The following is a 20,985-nucleotide window of genomic DNA, read 5'->3' on the forward strand; positions in this document are numbered from 1 at the left end:
TTTTTGATTCAGTTAAACCTAGGGGTCTGAATCTTGAAAATGACTTTTCTTGTTTCATATGATTTAAATAACATACGGTAATAGTTAGTATCAGTAGGTTCTCCTTTTGTAGAGTATATACGGTAACTCGGAGAGAAGATGCACTCGGGGAGTTATGTGCTAACACCTGTTTTGTAGTTAACTGTGAGTAAAAAGGAACAGTTTCTGCCATACTTGTATCCTACTGGGAACTGGTTTACATTGCTGCTGTAGAAGATTGAATTGAAACAGACTATTTTTCTATGTAATTGATTTACTACAAAATGGATGTAAGTATGTATTTTTTTATATTTTGATATTGGTACTATTTTAAAATAATATATCTAAATATAGGACATGCTATGGGGCTGAAGAAAAGAATGTGAAACGGCCGTCCCCCATTTCTTGGATTTATACCTGCAATTGGATATCCCAAAGGAACTGGTTATCATTGAAATCCAGAAGAGGACCTTTGCCTCTTGATTCACACCAAAAAATTACTTTATACTTACCTTGTATATTTGTATATATTTAGCAACTTAGTAGTTAAGATTCTATGTTGTACATTTATTTTTGTCTTTCCTATCATTGTCACCTATTATATATTTGCTACTTTGTATCCCATCTATGCTTTTTTGAACCATTCCTCCCGTGCTAATTTCCAAGTACCTGGAGGTTGGCAACCCTATCTCCCAGCAGTGTACTAGACATGAGTCTCACCTTCTCCCAAGTTATCCTTACAACAACCCTGTGAGGTAGACTAGGCTAAGAGACTGGGTGAATTTACTCAGTGAGCTTCCTGGTGGACTACGGATTTACACTTGGCTCCCCATCAGTCCTAGCTAATAGTCTAACTGCTATACCACTTTGACTCTTTTTTCCCCTTTTGCTGATAAAGTTCTAACTGAATGTCCTTTGTTATGTTCAGTTCTCTTTCTGAACTGGAATTCTAAATTTCACTGCCAAATATTGCAACGTTAACAATGCATTTTCGCTTCAGTGTAATCTTAAAAGTTGGAGGAGGAAAACTGGACTCGGTAGGATAAACAGCAGAAGCTCCTTTTCTATATAAGAGGCATGATCTTATGTAAAGAGTGCTAATGTCAGTGCCAGAAAGAATAATAACTAAAACACACATGGGGTGAGGTGCAGGTAGCATGCTTTATTTCAAATGAGCGATATTATCTCAAGGAGGTCCAGCAAAACAACTATCAATACAATTTATTATTACTAAGTAAAATAAACTACTTAAAATTTTAAGTTCAGGCCCAAAATGTGATGTTATAGCAACAGTTTAGTATTTTTTTTCTAAACTGTGGTGCAAAGCTTATTTGCCTGGAGTTGAGAATTTCTTTCTTTCTTCTAAAAACTACCACACAATCATCGCACCCGAGGAACCTCCAAGAGTTGGTACTGCTTCTGCACTTGAGTACCCAAAATAGCTTTGTCTAACGAGGGGATGGCCAGGTGATGTTACTTTCCTGGAAAGCTATTTAGGCAGTCAATATGCCAGAAACAATACACTCACAGGTGGTGAACAAAATGCTGGCCGTTGCAGTTTGTTCAAAGTCTTGTGAGTTTTTAGTCACGGAAATAAATATAAGTTTGACGTTGATCAGATGCAACATAAGACGTTGAAGTGCGACTTACAGGAGGGTATTTGTAAATCTCACCAATGCCTTATATTTCTGAGTCAAAATTTATTCATGCAGGTATCAAGATACCGTGCACAGCTTCATCTCTTAGGTGTAGGTAAATAAGTCTTCAACAGGGAGCCTCTCTACCTGTTGAGGCATTCTTAGACATCAACATTTTGTTGAGGCGCAAAAAATTAGTTCAGTGTTGAGCAGGGTATTCGTTCCCTAGGAAACTTTCTCCTGCCAACCGTTTGTTCCAAAAGTTACATTTTAAAATGTCATAAAATAAAGGGTACAAAACTCCATAACCGTTATCTTCGGCTATATACAGTATGTACATGTCAAATGAAACATTGTTTTAAAGTCGAACAGTAATAATGACTATAAGTCATAATGTATTTCTTTGGACTTTTGTCTGGTTTGGGTAGGTACAAAAATATTTTTTTAAAATATATATTTACAGATCAGATATTTCAGTCCATATGAATCACTTGCCAAAAAGTCAAGTGTTAAATAAATAGGGCAAGCCCTCTAAATTGATCGAACGTTAATATTCACAATGGCAGAATCGGTGCCAAAGTCATTCCCTAAATTCAATGTGTATAGTCCCCCATCATTCTTTTGAACATCCATGATGATAAGAGTCGTTAAATCTTCACAGGTTTCAATGTGAAATCTACCACCCTGACTGGAAATGTCCTTTCCTCTGCAGGACCATGTAATTTCAGGAGTAGGTTCGCCAGAAAAGGCACAGGATACAGTGAGAACCTTTCCTTCCTCAATGGAGATATCATTTGGAAGGGCTTCGATTTTCGGTGGTATTCCTTCGCAAAACGGGAAAAGAAAGGGAGTTTTTTTTAGTTAGTTCTTAGCCGAAACATAATTTCACTGCGACAAGAGTTACTCTACACAAACTACATCAGGATATCATACATGGGTTTTTTTCTACCTCTACGTATAATGGTATTATTGCTCACCTCTCATACCAGATTTAATCATTCTACTAGTTGAACTGTCCAGTTGGGTCAGACTAGATTTCCCCATTATACTGCTGGAGCTCATCTCTACAAAGGATTCTTTCACGGAGGACATGCTTTTGGCTGACATGCTTGCAAATTTCATTTCAGTCATGCTGCTACTGCTGCTACTGCTGAACGAAGCTTCTTGTTTAGAAGCAGACATTTGAAAAGACTGCGAAGATAAACTTTCCTGCATGCTCGCATCACCGCTCGTTCTCAACACTACCTCTTTTGGAGGTTCTTCAATTAGAGCTGTGGATCATAGCAAACACAGACGGAAAAACCAATGACGTCACATGAATTGGTGGGCATGCAATCCATAATATCCACTTTATTGAAAAAGAAAGAGGAGACTCGTTTGCTATTTAAGGAAAACTTAATTTTCATGTACGTTTCTTTCCAACTATGTATCACATTTTAATAATATATTTTCCTTTTCTCCTAAAATATGTGTATAATTAGCCAACCAATAATGAGAAAAAATGTTGGATATTGTTTCTAAAAATTTTGATTTCCCCCTTACTTGTTTTCCATAGTTGGTAGCCTGCCTGAAGGCAGTAGTAAAACCCCCTGCAGCTTTCCTTAAACACAAGCACATAAACACATTAATAGCAAAACATAAAGTAACCCATTGATTCTTGGAATCCAGATGTTCTTAAATTGTAATACATAAATGAAAATTACTGTGAAGTGTTTTGAACACTAAAAGCATTATATAAATGTTAAGCATTAAGACATCTGAACGTCTGAGAAATTGAATGCAACATTAAAACAAATTCCATATCTCTGGAATTAGTTGTTCTAATCACCAGAACCAAAGGGTTAAAGGCAAGATTACATAGGATATTCAAAGCGTTCATGTAAACATGGAGCTAACAAATATTTTTATACATAAATATTGTATTTTTACACTATATATTTTAAATAGAATTGGTAATCCACTTTAGGTTTGGTAATGAAAACCTCCTGGTTAAAGAATCAACTCATACAGTAGCTTTTGCCTCAGCCTACACACCCTACTTATGTTAAGAGCAGACTTAAAGGGAAAAAACTTACGAAGGACAGTCAGAGACGCTGTTGCAGAACATTGCCCATGGTAGTTTTTGGCTTTGACTGTGTATTTCCCACTGTCACTCACTGCAGCATTTTGAATGGCAAGAGAATAAACATTCTTGGAACGATTTATTTGGATGCTGGATGAGAGAGCAATCTGAGGAGTAGGAGAGATGTAGAATTAAGATCAAGTGTAACCAGAGCTCAAGGTTAAGTATAAGATTAATGTCAGGGATTACTTACTGGCTGGTTATCTTTAAACCACTCGATTTCAGGAGAAGGATCTCCAGAAACTTCACAGGTAAGCAATACACGCTGTCCTTCATCAACGTTTTGAGACTTGGGTTGTACGATAAAGGCTGGTGCATTTGAAAGATCTTTTGAAAAACTCACATCAAAGTGACATTTGACGATGCCCTGTTCAGTCTTCCCTTCACAGGTAAGAATGCCTTCATCTTTGTGAGTAGCTTTTTTGATGGCTAGAGTGTGATCACTTCCGGACACACCATATCTATAATCTTCAGTGTTAGCGAGCTCTATTCCATTCAGAAACCATTTCACCTCAGAAGCTCCAGCAATATTGGCTTTCAGGGTTGCCTTCTGACCTTCAGACACAGTCATTTTGCTAGTAGTGGATTTAACTTCTGTGTAAGATTTTTTAATATCTTCAGACACTAGAGATTTTTTCACTTCTTCTTGGACCACTACCTTTTCTTGAGAGGTCACTGCAGCTTTCTTCTGGGTGGATACTTCAAGCGTTTCGGCCTCTTTTTGAACTGATTTTTGAGTTTTGGTTAAGCTTGACACTTGAGAACTGATACCTTTAAAAACTTCGCCAGCAAACCGGAAGCTGGTTTTGGAGACACCACCTTCCCCAATAATCTCACAAGTATATTCGCCTTGATCAGATTCCTTGAGATTATGAAGACTAAGTTCATATGTTCCATCAGCTGCGTAATGGAACTTGAAATGCTCGTTGTCTTTTAGTTTCTTGCCATCTTTGTACCAGGCCACTTCTCGAACACTTAAAACGCTGCTTTCTACCGAACAGAAGAATTTTACTTTGTCGCCAGACGCCTCAGCCTTCAACTGCTGTCTTATTTTGGGAAGAGCAGCAACTGGTAATTCTACTTTCTCTGCTGGTGTTGTTTTGGCTCCAGCTGTAGACTTGGCTTTGGAGGGGGCAGGAGACGGTTCAGGGGATTTTACCCTCTTGGGGGATTTTACTCTGTCTGGGGACTTCACGTGAGGCTCAGGAGACTTGACTCTTGTAGCCGATGTAACTGCTTTTTCTGGAACCTTTCTCTTTTGAACAGTCAAAGTAAAGTGGGCTTCTTGCCTTCCTTCAGAATTTTCTACTACTACAGTGTAGCTTCCTTCATCTGAGGTCTGGACAGATGAAATCTCAAAGGTAGATTTATATTGTGTACGTGTGACTTGGTAACGACCAGAAGAAACTATGGCTTGACCTGCACGTATCCAGGTCACTGTTGGTGTTGGCTCACCATCAATGTCACAAGAAAATCTTGCAGTTTCTCCTTCAGAAACAGTGATTGATCGTGGTTTTGTTAATATTGTTGCCGACAGAGTAGTTTTAAACTTCCGGTGTATGGCTCTTTCTTCTAGTGATTTTTCCTCTGATGCGCTGACTTTCTTTTCAGCAGAAGCGTAATGTTCATATGCCGACAGTGTCTCTCGTGTTTCTGAAAGTTCTGACTTGACTTCTCTTACAGATGAGCTTGCTTCTGTTGCAGAGGTTTTCTTAAATGAAGCAAATGCATATGCCTCGGTTCTTGTCAAGTCAGGAACAATGGATCTGGGTACTTCCTCATCTCTGCGTTGGGAGGTATAAGTAGTGTAGTCTCCTCCCGTAACATCCAGTGTAGCATAGTCAGAACATTCTCCCTTATAGTTTGTGCACACTACACGATATGTACCACTGTCATCAATATGACAATCAAGGATCTCCAAGGTTAATACACCACTAGTATTAGTAAAATGTATCTTCGCGCTTTCTTGGATTTCAACACCATTATGATACCATTTCACTTCGGCAGTTGGTTTTGACTGAACATTCAAAATGAATCTGGTGTTAGTGTTACATGGTACACGATGTGAACGCATTCTCAGAGTGACACGTGGGCCATGATCCAGTGTGAAAGGTTCTTGAGTCAGAACTTCATGTTTCCTTTCCATGGTTTTTTGAGTTTTCAAAGCAGCTTTCATGGACTCATATCTAGAAAATATATCAAATCTTGCTGACCTTTCAAATCGAGACAGAGATCTCTCACTGGACACTGGACTAGGTGAGCGTGGCCGAGTTCTCTCAGGTGTAGGAGATCTTCTCTCAGTTTCATCCACAGGGCGTGAGCGGGGTCTAATTAATTCAGACACTGGACGCATTAGTTCAATGTAAGTTGGAGAAAGAGATCGTCTTCTTCCCAGTAATCTTGAGGGAGGTGAAAATTCCCTAGCGACATGCCTCACCACTTCTATTTCTTCATCTTCCTCTTTTGATGTGATCTCAGTTATTTCTCTCTCTCGTCTTCTTCTCAGTCGTCTCTTTTCCTCTTCTGACATGTACTCAAGCTCACCCTTGTACTCATAGATTCTCTGGCTTGTGGTAACTGGTCGCAGCAGCTCTTCATCTTCTTTCTCAGCCATTATTCTCTGTCTCTGTTTAGATGATTTATAAAGAGCTCTGTCGTGGCGTTGTCTGAGTTCGGCATAACTTGCACTGGTTTCCTCTTTAGATGGTATATGATAGGTTGCGTATCTCAGGTCTCTTTGTCTCGATTCTTCTGCAGCGTGTTGTGCCTCTGCTGCAGAGTAATGAAGAGAAGACAGTTCAAAGCGTGGTGGGCTTCTGCTTGGAGGTGAAGCAGAAAAGCCTAACTCCAGCTCTTCTTCAAGTCGCAGTCTTTCTTCTTCAGTCCTCTTCATGGCTAAATAGTCATCAACGGGAAGAAGTAATTCTTCATCTGTCAGGTCCCCGAGTGATCGTCTTCTAGGCCTGTAGTAAAATTCATAATCAGGAGAAGGTGTGCGCCGGCGTGCTGGTCTCACTGTCTCAAGATCATCTTGGGACAGTTTGGGTATGCGCCACTTAGGTTTATACTGATCAGAAATGCGCGGCAGCGGCATGACATAGAACTGTTCCCATCTGGAAAGGCGAATGCGCTTTTGTCGCTTCTGAACAATTCTGTCAAGTTTTCCTGGCATTTCATACTGGTCTCTTAGCTTCTTGTACCACTTCATGTCTGACATAGGCACAAACTGTTTGATGTTCTGATCTTCTTCAAAAGCATGCACGTGTCTGCGAGGCTCTGGAATCTCATAAGGCATCCGGAGTCTCTTTTCTTCTTTTGCTTTTTCCTCTTTAAGTTCAAATTCACCTTTCACTGTTTTTGTGCTTACTGCTGGTTTATACAGGATAGCAGCTTGCCTGAGAGCTTCCTGTGCTACTTGTGTCAGGGGAACAGCTTCTGTCCCAGCCAGGATTTCTGCCATCCTCACCGTCTTGTCTATCCGCTTTTGTACATGTTTTTGTCGTTCTTCTTCAGACTTGTACTCACGCTTGACGTATCTCAAGCGCTCTACCTTCAAGTAAGCCTGGCAGCTTGTGGATCCGGCACTGTTTGTAGCTGTAACTCTGTAATAACCGCTGTCTTCTGGTAAAGTATCCCTGACGTGCAAAGCATAATAATCTAATCCTTCATGTACAATTTCAATGTTGGGACTAGCTGATAGAGGCTGACCATCCTTTTCCCATTTCAGTGTTGGTTTTGGTATACCCGATACTCTTATCTCAAAGCAGACACTGTGGCCTTCTTGGCATTCTGCATTTGCCAGCAGTCTTTTGAACATGGGCCTCAAGGTGGTATCCTCTGCAGGTGCATGCTGAACAACGGTTAGCTTGGCTTTGCAGCTGTCCTCACCATATTTGTTGCGTGCCAGCACAGTGTATTCGGCAGAGTCATCCTCAGTCAAGTTGTGGATGAGAAGTTGATACAGACCTTTATCGGTTTCAAAGGTATATTTCCTGTCATCGTCACCTGGCTTAATCTTCTGGCCTGATTTGAACCACGTCACACGAGGTTCTGGGTGAACTGTGATAGTTACTCCAAACCTGACGTTTTCTCCAACATAGGCAGTACGGTTGTACAGAGGCAGGGTAAATTCTGGTGGCCTTTCCAGAAGTCTCATGGTATCTACTCGGCGCCTTACTCTCTTGACAGTTCTACATCTGTAATAGTCAGAAACCTCTCTCACACCCTTAACAAATAGTTCTGCGTAGGAACTGTCTTCACCGTAATCATTGACTACTTTGCACCTGTAGGTACCATCATCTGATTTAGCAATATCTTTGACATACATTGTGGCCACTCCTTCATGGTAGCTCATTTCATATTTTTCATTGTTCTCCAGCTGTCTTACTCCAAAGTACCAAGTCACTTCAGTAGCCGAATCATAGTTTTCAATCTTGCAGACATATTTGACATGCCCTCCTTCTTCTCCAACGGCATGCATTATCTGCCCAGAAAGAGGTCCAATTTCAATTGACGCCACTTTAACTTTAGCAACCGTGACACCTCTCTGAGACCTGATGGCACCACCCCATGCCACACGGGCTACCGACACAACTGTATTCCATTCCTTCTTCACCAAGGTCTGGTAGTACCGCCTGTGTCTTAATGTTTTGATCACTTTAGTGCTGGTTTTCTCTGTCCTCTGCTTCAGCCAGGTATGTTCAAGTGCTTCAGCAGCGGTCATGCGGGCTTTCCTCTCTTTTACCAGGAGGCGGTCAACAAAGTCCAGGGCCTCAGTGCTTATATCTTTGAACGCTTCTTCGTCAAAGTTGTATTCAGCATTGATTATGTTTTCTGTTGTCTGTTGGTTTGTTTCAGCAATGAAAGGGTTCAGGCCGCTTAGAAGCACATACACTAGGGTTCCAAGTGACCACATGTCAGTGGCCGCGCTGACCAAATCATGTTGATGGACTTCAGGTCCATAATACTCAGGAGAAGTAAACTGGAGTCTGAAATTATCACCAGGTCTTAGTTCCCTAGCCTGGCCAAATTCAATGATTTTAACTACGGAACTTCTTCTTGTGAAGTAAATAATGTTTTCTGGCCTGATATCAAAGTGCCCAATGCTACGACTGTGTAGGAATTCAAGTGCTTCACAGACTTGACGCACGTAGCTTACAATTTCTCTTTCATTCAGTTCAAAGGCAGGGGTATTTAGCCTTTCAAAAATGTCAACTCCAGATATGAACTCTGAGATCATGACCAATTCTTCGAGGCTTTCAAATGATTCATGAAGATATAAGACATTTCTGTGCCTAGCAATGTTAAGGATAGAAATTTCTTTCTTTACTAGGACTTGATCAGCACCTTTTACTTTGACAAACTTGGCCAGGTAGGTTTTCTTGGAAACTGCCTCCACACACCGGTGGGCAATTCCAAATTGTCCACGCCCAAGTTCTTCAGCAATCATGTATTTATCATAGAGTTCCTTTGTAGAAGAATGAGATGCTTTTGTTGTGGTGAGTTCTCTGGCCTCATCAACTTCTTCGTCATAATTTAGTGATCTAGTCTTATCTTCCTTGGTTACAACAGGCTCTGTAGGTTCAGAAGGCTGGCTTTGTCCAAACTTATTCTCTGCTATGACACGGAACACGTAGCTTGTCTTACCAAAGAGGTTTACCACAGTATATCGTGTATCACGAGCCTGACCAACGCGTATCCATCTCTCAGATGTGGTAGCTCGTTTCTCAACTGTATAGTGTGTGACTCTGCTTCCACCATCACTAGCTGGAGCGTTCCACGTTAAGTTGGCAGAATCCCTTGAAACTTCACTTGCTTTCAATCCTCTTGGTGCATCGGGTACATCAGCCACTTCTAATTCAACCGTTTTCTGATCGATGCCAAATCTGTTTTTAGCACAGACAATGTAGAAACCAGCATCTTTTCTGTCCACACCATTAGGGAACACAAGAGATGTGAATGACCGTGTTACAATAACTTGGTAATGTCCATTAGTATCAATGAGATCTTGTCCCTTTTGCCATGTGATCACTGGATCCGGCTTGCCTCTGAATGGGATTTTGATGCTCACCACTTCACCTCGGAGAGCATGAACAGCTCCCATGCCTTCAAGATTTTTAGGCAAGTGGATCTTAGCGGGAACTGCAACAAAAGCAAATAAAAAGGGGACAAAATTAGTGAAGAAACAGAAGCACTGGTTTAAACAGAGGAAAACAAATATTATTTATTTCATTTATACCCTACTTTTCTCTCCAATGAGGACCCCCAAAGTGGCTTACATACTTCTTCTCCATTTTATCCTCACGACAACCCTGTGAGGTAGCTTAGGCTGAGAATGTGTAACTGGCCCAAGGTCACTCAGCAAGCTTCAATGAGAGTGGGGATTTGAACCTGGATCTCCCAGATCCTAGACTGACACTTTAACCACTACACCACAATGGTTCTCAATAACTCAGAAAGACTTAGGAAAATGCAGTGTAGTGTCAAATATTGCGAATTAGCCCTTTGCCACTCTTTCCTTTGTTTATGTTGCCAGCTGAGTAAAAATTGTCAGCCAGATCACAAAGCTCAGTAATTATGCTTGTTTCTGCAACAATGCTAGAAACATTTTACCAGACAACTGGGGAAGAGCCTGTTATTATTATAGCATATATCAGACTGTAAGGTAATATTTCACCACTCTAATGCTACAGATGTAGCATATGTAATAAACATTGTAATAAGTACAGATGTAGCGTATGTAATGAATATTGTATGTGCTTGAACCTGCTGAGACTCAGAAGGAATGAGACATAAAGGCCATGCTGGATCACACTAAGGCCCATCAAGTCCAGCAGTCTGTTCACACAGGTGCCTCTAGGAAGCCCACAAACAAGACAACTGCAGCAGCATCCTGCCTGTGTTCCACAGCACCTAATATAATGGACATGCTCCTCTGTTACTGGAGAGACCTTGGGTTCACAGAAGAAGAAAGAAGAAGAGTTGGTTTTTATATGCTGACTTTCTCTACCACTTAAGGAAGACTCAAACCAGCTTACAATCACCTTTCCTTCCCCTCCCCACAACAGATACCCTGTGATGTAGGTGGGGCTGAGAAAGCTCTAAGACAGCTGTGACTAGCCCAAGGTCACCCACCTGGCTTCATGCGGAAGAGTGGGGAATCCCACATCCGCCGCTGATGTGAAGGAGTGGGGAATCAAACCCGGTTCTCCAGATTAGAGTCCACAGCTCCAAACCACCACTCTTAACCACTACACCACGCTGGCTCTCATAGTGGATAGTCAGATGAAAATGTCAACCCATTGTGCTGCAACAGTGAAAATGGCAAACTCTATGCTGGGTACTATTAGGAAAGTGATTGAAAATAAAATAGCCAATACCATAATGCTTTTGTCTAGATCTATACTGTAACCTCATTGGGAATATTATGTGCAGTTCAAGCCATCTTATCTCAAAAAGGACATTGCAGAGCTGGAAAAAGTCCAGAAAAGGGTAACCAAGATGATTAAGGGATTGCAGCATCTTTCCCACGAGGAAAGGCTGAAGTCTGGGGCTTTTCAGTTTAGAGAACTTTTTCTCCCTGCCCCAAAGTATTAGAACTCAGGGGCATCCAATTAAGTTGAACAGCAGTAGACTCAGAATGGACAAAAGGAAATACTTCTTTACACAATGAGCAATTAAAATGTGGAATTTGCTGCCAGAGGATGTAGTAATGGCCAGAGGCTTTAAAAGGGATTTAGACAGATTCAAGTGGATAGGCCTATCAGCGGCTATTAGCCAGCATGAGTAAAGGGAATGTTCACATTCAGAGATAGTAAACTTTTGAATGCCAGTGACAGGAGACAGCATCAGGGGAAGTTCTTGGACTCTATGCCCTTTTGTTGGCCCTCCAGAGTAACTGGCCACTGTGCGAGACAGGATGCTAGGCTAGATGGATCATGGGTCTGATCTAGCAGGGCTCTTCCTATGTTCTTATGAAATGAAAATATAGTGTGCCGTGACAGCTCTACTGTCCAGCTGAGCCCCTGGGCTGTTCACCAATTTCCAGTGTTTGTCACTATCTTGACTTATTTTAAGGATATAAAGAAAAGAATTAATATTTTTGTTTGCTTTAGCACCTATTATGTCCCTGAATCTGAACTATGAAAACTGAAAGAAAAGTAATTATAAGTAACAAAGTATATTCTTTACCTTCAACATCTAATGAGGCAGTTCCAGACACAGATCCTCCCTGATTGGTCGCTCTCACTTGGTAGACAGTGGCATCATCATCAGTTACATTTGAAATGACCAGTTGGTGATATCCACCCTTGAACTCTTGTATCTTGACCTTCTCACCATCGGGCAAAATCTCTTTACCCTGCCTGAACCATTTCACAACAGGCTTAGGATAACCAGTGACTTTGCAAACAAATGTGGCATGGCCTCTAAACCTCACATTCAGGTTTCTGATTTCTTCCTTGAAATGTGGTGCCTGAACTGGTACATCAGATTTTGGGATGATTGGCTGTGAAACTTCACTCCATTCGCTCTCACCACCTAGATTTTCACATTTGACACGGAACTCATATTCAAGGTCTTCAATAAGACCTGTTACTGAATAAACAGTTTCGCGAATTTCTTCCGTTGTCACAGCAATCCATTTGTTTTGTTTCTTTTCACGTTTCTCTAGGTAGTAATTTCTGATCTTTGAGCCTCCATCACTAGCAGGTGGCTTCCAAGATACAACACAGGAATCCTTTGTAGCACCAGTTACTACTGGCTGACTTGGTTGGCCTGGTTTTCCTGCAATGAAGGAAAAAATCAGAACATGAAGTCAGTTTGCTTCCCTGAATTGCAGATCATTAGATGGAAAGGTTATGGTGCACACTTACCAAAAGGAGTCTTGATAACAACAACAGAAGAAACCTCCAATGGTTCACTAATGCCATATGTATTCTGAGCAAAGACACGGAAATAATAGCCAGCATTTTCAGTTAGGTTAACAATTCTACAGGTTGTGCCAGAAATGCTTGAAGATACCAGTTGCCACTCTGTGCCTTCCTTGGCTTCTCGTTTCTCCACAACATAATTTGTTATGAAGGCACCTCCATCATCTTCAGGCGGCTTCCAGCTGATTACCGCAGAGTTCTTCAGCAGAGCTTCCACAACAATTGGCCCTACTGGTTGATCTGGCTTGTCTACAAAAACAAAACAAACCCAACATTTTACCTTTATATTGCAGAAAACATATTAGATGATAGCACTTCAAAAAACAACTGGAAGCCAATGATTTACCTTGTATTTCCACATTGAGTACAGTGTCAACAGTTCCAAATATGTTACTGAGTTGCACTTTGTACTTTCCTGCATGGGTTTTATGCTGTACATTTCTAATCACCAGATGGGTGTAATGCTCTGTGTTCTCAATAGTAATATTCTCTCCACTCTTCAAAGGTTTCTTGCCATGGAACCAGGTGATAGCAGGCACTGGGCGACCAATGTAGACGACATGGAGACGAAGAGATGAACCAACACCGGCATAGTATTTTTCTTTTAGCGGGAAGCCAGGATGGAAATGCGGAGGAGCGTGCAAGAGGAGCTTGCCACTTGTTTCAATCTCTCCAACGTCATTGATGGCCTTGCAAGTATAAACCCCTTCATCTTCTTGCTCTTCTGTGAGGACCGTCAATGTATGGGTGCGTCCGTCTGAAGACATCTTGTACTTCCGGCTTTGTATCAGTTCTTTGCCAAAGCGATACCATTTAATATCAGGAAGAGGTCTCCCAACAATCTGGCACGACAACTGTCCTGGTTCACCCAGATTGGTAGTGACATCCTTCATTTCTTGTCTTATTCCTGGGGCTTCTCCAGCTGCATTTAGAAACAGAGAAAATAGTAATCCCAAAAGTTTGCATTGCGCCCTTCAAGCTACAATATTGTACCCCAACAAATAATTTTCATTCTGTCGATTTAAATAATGCCACTTTCAGTTTTGTTAGCATCAGAGGATGGAAGAGCTTGTTTCCTTCATTTCGATCAATTTGGAAAAGTAGATATATGCAATTAAAGCACTAGAATTATATCTTGAAACTGGCAAAACTGTAAAACCACATATTAGATGAGATGACATGAGATTAGCTGTCTATACCATATAATTCATCACTGTTATACTGTACTATAAAGCACGTGCATGTGCAAAGTGCTGTCAAGTCTCAGCCGACTTATGGCTACCCTTTCAAGGCAAGTGAGAAGCAGAGGGGGATTGCCATTGCCTTCCTCTGCAGAGACTTCCTTGGTGGTCTCCCTTCCAAGTACTGACCCTGCATAGCTTCCAAGATCTGATGAAATTGGGCTATACTATGCCATTTCCCCTCCCACTATCCAGCACAGCACAATATAAAGCATAGTAAATATGACTGAACATTTCAACTTACATGTTAATTTAGTCTTCACTGACATAGCTGTTCTACGAGGTCTGCTGATTCCAGTCTGGTTTTCTGCAAAAACTCTGAATTCATATTCTGTAGACTCCAACAAGCCACCCATTGTAAACTGCCTATCTTTGATACGTTCTTTATTGCACTTTTTCCATGTGCTTTCTCCGGACTGGCGATATTCTACCCAGTATCCGATAATCTCTTTGCCACCGTCGCATTCTGGACGCTCCCATTCTAGGGTAATGCTGTCCTTGGATACAGATGTGATCTCAATTTCTCCAGGCTGACTTGGTTTGTCTGTAAGAATTCAAAACATAATTTTATAAGAAATTAAAACTTCCCCACTGAAAAGACTTCACCTTGTTGCCCTATAACATGGAAGTTAATAGACAGGTATTTACCAAATGGATCCTTGCATACGATGGATTCAGAAGCAGGACCTGGTTCGCTCTCACCAATATCATTTTGGGCTATTATCCGGAATTGGTATTCAGCATCTGGAACAAGTCCTGTGACTGTATACATTGTAGTTGTAATGTGAGTCTTGTTATGCCTGACCCACTTCTCAGTAGATGTTTCTCTGCGTTCAATGTAGTAGCCAGTGACACGAGAGCCACCGTCGTCTCTCGGTCTGGACCACGATATGCTAATTGAACTCTTTGTGACATCAAGTATTTCTGGTGGGTAGCTTGAAGGCTCTGGCGGATCTGGAGGGGAAATAATAACCATATATTTCCATAGTCTTTCACGTATCGTTTTGATAAATACACTCTGGTATGGACAACGGCAGGCTTTTTTTGTTCAACAAAATAATCAGTGTTAAAATGTATACTTACTCAAAGGTGTCTTTGGCACGACTGGCTCTTCGGATTTCAAGGACTTGCTTATACCAAACTGGTTTTCAGCAGAGACACGGAAGTGATATTCCACATTTTCTTTGAGTCCTTTGACTACTAATGATGTACTTCTCACTCTGGAATCAACGGTGTACCAGGCAGTCTTGGGTACTTCACGCCTTTCAACGATGTAACCTAGTATATCTGCGCCTCCATCATCCGTGGGAGGTTTCCAGCTGACTCTAACGGAGCGGGCTTGTATGTCGTCATACTCAAGCGGCCCTTCTGGTGGGTTTGGAGTGCCAATCACTCTGACTTTGATGTAAACTGCTTTCTTGCCACATTTGTTTTCAAGTGTCAGATCATAGGTACCAGAGTCTTCTCTTTCAGCATCTTTAATCACAAGCTCAGTGTGTGTTTCAGAAGTGGCGATCATGGCCCTCTTGGTGACATCTTGTCCTTCTTTAGTCCATTTACATATTGGAATGGGTTTACCTTTAATTGGCACTGTCAGCTTAATTACTCCACCTTGCCGTACAAACACACCTTCCAGGTATTTTTCACTAAGTTCATAATCAGGATATTCTGTGAAGGGGGAAGGTTTTGCATTGTGAAATCCATTTCAACACAGCTAATTTTACAAATCGAAGACTACCCTTTTTTGAAGTCATGGTAAACCTAAGCAGCAAACCTATAAAAGGCCTTTGAAATATAGCTTCATCCTGGTTTATTATTGTAGTCAAACCTAGAGTATTTTAAATATTTCACTGTCCACCCAAATTCTATATGATGTGATAACAGAAATGAGCACATGATAGTCTTGAGCACATGAAGCTGCCTTATACTGAATCTGACCCTTGGTCCATCAAAGTCAGTACTGTCTACTCAGTCGGGCAGTGGCTCTCCAGGATCTCAGGCAGGGGTCTTTCACATCACATACCTGCCTAGTCCCTTTAATTGGAGATGCCAGGGATTGAACCTAGGACCTTCTGCATGCCAAGAAGATGCTCTACCACTGAGCCACAGCCCCTCTCTTATCCAAGTATGGTCATCTTGAAACACCTTTGGTTATTGTTATCATTAGTCCTTCCTTCATAGTTAACTGTTTTCATAGTTAACTGTTTTATTCATGTTCTTTATAATATGTTACTACTGTTATTGTTATCATCCATATATATTGCTGATAAAAACATAGTGTTAAAATGAATTTCATTAAAAAGTAAGAGCTAAAATAGCTTACCGAGCATTTCAGTCACTTTGGCTGTTCCTGGCACCTCGGCGGGTTCACCAGGGCCTCCAGCATTACAGGCCATTACACGGAATCTATACTCTGCTCCTTGTGGAAGATGTGTTAGAGTGTATTCACGGATTTTAGTGGGAGTGGTATTGCATTTGGTCCATTCGAACTGATCAACCTTTTGCATTTCAATGAAGTAGCCAGTGACTTTAGTTCCGCCTTCATCTTCTGGTGGACTCCAAGCCAGTGAAATAGATGTTCTTGTGGAGTCTGTAACTCTTGGATTCTGAGGTTTGCCTGGAGGAGCTGGAATACATGGACAAAGCAATGTTAGACATGCTAAAACTAGTCACACATTGAGTGTTGCTGCTTTAAGGACAATGTAAATAACCAGCTCTTGCAATCTCCCAAATATTTTGTAGTTCATCTGTTTAAACAGGAATACAAAAAAGAAAAAAAGAAAAAAAAGACATGTTTCAAGGGACTTTCTGACTTTTCAGGAGCCAAAAATGTTTTCACTGAAATGTAAACAATGCAAATTATGATTTCTTAAATGGAACACAGTATAACCCTATGTATAGTATTCTTCCTTGTTGACAAATTACTTTATGGATTTTTGAAATTATTTACCAATCGGATCCCTAGCAACTGCAGGCTTAGAAGGTCGGCTTGGTTTGCCAGTACCCCTGGCATTTACAGCTGTGACACGGTGTTCATATTCCAGCCCTTCAATCAATCCAGTAGAACGATAGCGTGTCATAGTCACAGCAATTTTATTTACACGGATCCATCTATCCGCTCTAACTTCTTTACGTTCCACAATATAGCCAGTGATTTGTGAACCACCATCCTCTTCTGGTGGATACCAAGTAAGTGTCATTCCATCACGGGAAATATCAAATACTTCTGGGGTACCAGGTGGTCCAGGAATACCTGTAGTAATAAAAAAAATGGAAACTTAGAATACAATTTCATTTATAATCCTGTTTCCCCCCCTAATAAGCAAAACATGGTACTGAATTTGTACTGTCCTCTCCATCATGAGATAAGAGTCAATACTATCCAGGAAATTTTAAAAAACAATATGGGTCTGTCTGATGAAATTCGTACTCAACGGCTTTTGGAAGATAGTAACCAATTAATCTCGAGATGTGTGGCTGAACTTTGTGCCGCTATATATAAGGCACGGAAAGATGTACCAGTAAGTCATAAATAGTAAATGCTATTAGATAAACCTTTTAGAAGTTAGAATACGATCTATTTCAGAAATGGGATTTTATTGGGATCGTGTCAATAATTTTTATCAATGGATTTGTTGAGAAAGTAATATTGTTTTATAGTGATTGTATAAAGATTGATTGATTGCTACTGAATTTGCTTCAAAAATACATTGGCTTGGATATTTCTGAAATTTACGATGTCCAGTAAGATTTCTGCCCACAGGGTACAGATTTCTGTCCCCTTCTGCTGCAGCCCAAAATGGTCCCCAAATGCTGATCCTGCGGTACAAGGGACCCCCAGAGACAGCAAGAAGGGGGAGCTGGAGAGCTGCCACAAGAGGGGCAGAATGAACAAAAATCCCCCTTCCTACATGTGTAGCTCTGTTTGACAGGATTCAACCCACTACAAAGCAACTTATAAATTAGGCAAATAAAAGTTAGACTCAAATCCTGAAGTACTTCTGTACATTTATCTAATACGTTTAATGCAGGGAAAATAATTACTTACTGATTCTGCTCTTGCATTCTATGATTTCTGACTGTAAGTATGATCCAATTCCAAAACGGTTTGTAGCAGCCACACGGAACACATATTCAGTGCCCTCAGTAAGTTTAGTGAATTTAAATGTTGTCCGAGTTACAGATTCAGAAACTGGCAACCATCCTGGACGGTGAGCATCGCGTTGCTCTACCACATATCCACTTATTGTTGCACCACCATCCATTTCTGGTGGTTCCCAGGAGATGGTTACAAAAGTTGAATCAACGTCAACAATTTTAATAGGTCCAACTGGTGCTCCAGGTTTGTCTATGGAAAAAAATGAGGCATAAGCAAAGAAATATCAAATATAAAAATAAACAACATAATGCTGTAAGGAAAATTTATATTTATTTATTTATTATTGCCATTTGTTACCCCAGGCTCAGAGCGATTTACAGCATATAAGTCTTATTAATCAATAAAAGCATTAAAACATTTTAAAATAGCCCTATAAAATCATATAAACATTATACTAAATTTCCTTGGTGCCTCTCATGTACGAATCACAACCCACAAACTTCAGCCAGGTGAGCTGATGGAAGGTACCAGATTGAATAAAAAGGTATTACTGCAGTGGGGAGGTAGGGAGACCAGCATTTATATATAGGAACCGTAGCTGGCCTCAACCATAAGCCTGGCGGAATAGCTGTTTTACAGGCTTTGCAGAACTCTTTGAGGTCCCGCAGGGCCCTGGTCTCACTAGAGAGGCTATTCCACCAGGCAGGGGCCAGGGCAGAGAAAGCCCTGGCCCTGGTCAAAGCCAGCTGGACACTCCTATTAATTATAATAGATACTTATATTTTTCATAACAAATTCTTACCAAGAATAATAACTTTTATTTTATCAAGCGCTGTTCCAGTTGTGTTCTTCAGTTCCAGTGTATAGTCCCCAGTATCATGTATTGTGGTTTCACGTATAGTTAATTTAGCTACTTTAGCGACTGTTTCAACTTTGACACGTTCTGATTCTCTTAGTTTCGAACCAGCAAAGAACCAAGAAACAGCTGGAGGAGGTCGTCCAGAAATTGGAATTGCTAGCTCGATAGGCTTGCCAGCTGGTACATGAATGGTCTTTTGAGGTATTCCGGCAAGATCAATTGCAGGTAGAACTGAAAAGAGATAAGAACCCAGTATGGTTAATCCAGGAAAGCACGTATTAACATTTTGAATAATGTTTCATTATAATTACGTCTTTTTACCTTTTCGTTCTTGTACTGTCACTGCTGTGACTATCTCTCTTGGTTCAGATACACCTTTTGGATTTTGAGCTCTGACTCTAAATAGGTATTGTTCACCTTCATTCAATGAAATGATAGTGTGCTCAAGTACATTAGGCTTCAACGTTACCACCTTCATCCATCTCTCTGTTCCAGCTTTGCAGGCCTCGATGACATAACCAGTTAACCTGCTGCCGCCATCGTGCTGTGGTTTTTCCCACGCAAGTGATACAGTAGATTTAGTAACATCAACCACCTCCAGTTTCTGAGGCGCGCTTGGAACCTCCGACACTAGAACGGCATCTGAGGTCTCGCAGGGTTCGCCAATACCGTAGATATTTTCTGGCAGTACTCGGAAATAGTAAAGAGCTCCTTCGATGAGTCCGGAAATTCTGTAAAAGGTTTTGCTGCATTTAGTAGTTACTGTCTTATATGCTCTCATGGCAGCTTCACGTTTCTCAACAATATAGTTGTTCACTGGTGCACCACCATCAATGGTAGGAATGTCCCAAGTAATGGTTACAGAATCTTTGGAAACCTCTTTCACTCTCACTGCTCCTGATGGGCCAGGAGTATCTGAGGGGAGAAAAAAAACCCAAAATAAAGTCATCCTGTTTTTTTCCCATCCTTGCAGTTCTATATTATTTAAGTCAAACTTTCTACAACCTCAGTTTCCATTGGTGGCCTCTCTATTTTTCATCCTGTTTTTTTCCCATCCTTGCAGTTCTGTATTATTCAAGTCAAACTTTCTACAACCTCACTTTCCACTGATGTCCTCTCTATTTTTCACTTTGCCAGTTTCCCCCTTTACTTAATTATTGCCGTTATCTACTCATAATTGGAAACCTTTTATGCAACGAAATCAGCATAGTCATGCTGTTTGAAGTAATGATATTTGTACCTACCATATACTTTGACGAGAACAGTCGCAGATTTCTTTCCTGATTGATTTTCGGCCTCGATTACATATTTCCCAGCATCGTACCGGTTAACTTTATCCACAACTAACAGCGTATAGCTGTCTGTGGTATCAATAATACCACGACTTGCCAAGTCGACACCCTTCTTGCTCCATGTGATTATGGGGGGTGGTCTGCCATTCACCGACACCATTAGACGTAAAGAACCACCTGCCCTGACGATCACAGTCTTCTTTAGATCCTCGGCAAGTTCGAGATCTGGTTTTTCTGCACATATAGAGGTAAAAAATTAAGATATTTATTCTCTTCTTGAATATTTCCAAACAAATGTATAAATTTCCATTAAAAAAAAAACCCTGAATCTTGACATTACCTATCCTTTCCACAGGCTCTATTTCAGCAGAAGACTCGCTGTATTCACTCAAACCATTGACATTGGTAGCAGCCACTCTAAAGCGGTATTTCTGGCTTGTTTTAAGACCAGTTGCAGTGTATTCAGCATTCCGTATAGTGGCCTGAGTATGTGCCCTGTACCACTGTTCAGTACTTTCTTCTCTCATTTCAAGGACGTAACCTAATAGATCGACTCCACCGTCGTATGTGGGCTTTGTCCAAGCCAAGCTTATGCTGGTCTTAGTAGTGTCCACAACTCTTGGAGCTGAAGGTGCTGCAGGAGTGTCTTTGGAAAAGAATAATACATGACTCATGTTACTACAGGGAACAGGTTAAGAACATAAGGACATAATAAGAGAGGCCCTGCTGGATCAGACCAAGGTCCATCAAGTCCAGCAATCTGTTCACACAGTGGCCAGCCAGGTGC

General features: G+C 41.0%; 1 protein-coding gene across 1 annotated transcript in view; it reads right to left on the reverse strand.

The window, feature by feature from the left end:
* Positions 1 to 1,922: 1,922 nt before the first annotated feature.
* The window catches only part of TTN (titin), a 329,209-nt gene continuing 310,146 nt past the window's right edge, over positions 1,923 to 20,985 (reverse strand). The window contains 17 exon segments of the mRNA XM_056861196.1: positions 1,923 to 2,479; positions 2,633 to 2,926; positions 3,731 to 3,884; positions 3,971 to 9,918; positions 11,968 to 12,561; positions 12,651 to 12,956; positions 13,054 to 13,629; positions 14,193 to 14,492; positions 14,597 to 14,902; positions 15,032 to 15,616; positions 16,272 to 16,574; positions 16,899 to 17,201; positions 17,997 to 18,296; positions 18,850 to 19,137; positions 19,228 to 19,821; positions 20,151 to 20,432; positions 20,539 to 20,844. Of these exon segments, the coding sequence (XP_056717174.1) occupies positions 2,187 to 2,479; positions 2,633 to 2,926; positions 3,731 to 3,884; positions 3,971 to 9,918; positions 11,968 to 12,561; positions 12,651 to 12,956; positions 13,054 to 13,629; positions 14,193 to 14,492; positions 14,597 to 14,902; positions 15,032 to 15,616; positions 16,272 to 16,574; positions 16,899 to 17,201; positions 17,997 to 18,296; positions 18,850 to 19,137; positions 19,228 to 19,821; positions 20,151 to 20,432; positions 20,539 to 20,844 (11,732 nt within the window). The 3' untranslated portion in view covers positions 1,923 to 2,186.

The sequence above is a fragment of the Euleptes europaea genome, chromosome 15 (genome assembly GCF_029931775.1).
Source record: "Euleptes europaea isolate rEulEur1 chromosome 15, rEulEur1.hap1, whole genome shotgun sequence".
Taxonomy (NCBI): domain Eukaryota; kingdom Metazoa; phylum Chordata; class Lepidosauria; order Squamata; family Sphaerodactylidae; genus Euleptes; species Euleptes europaea.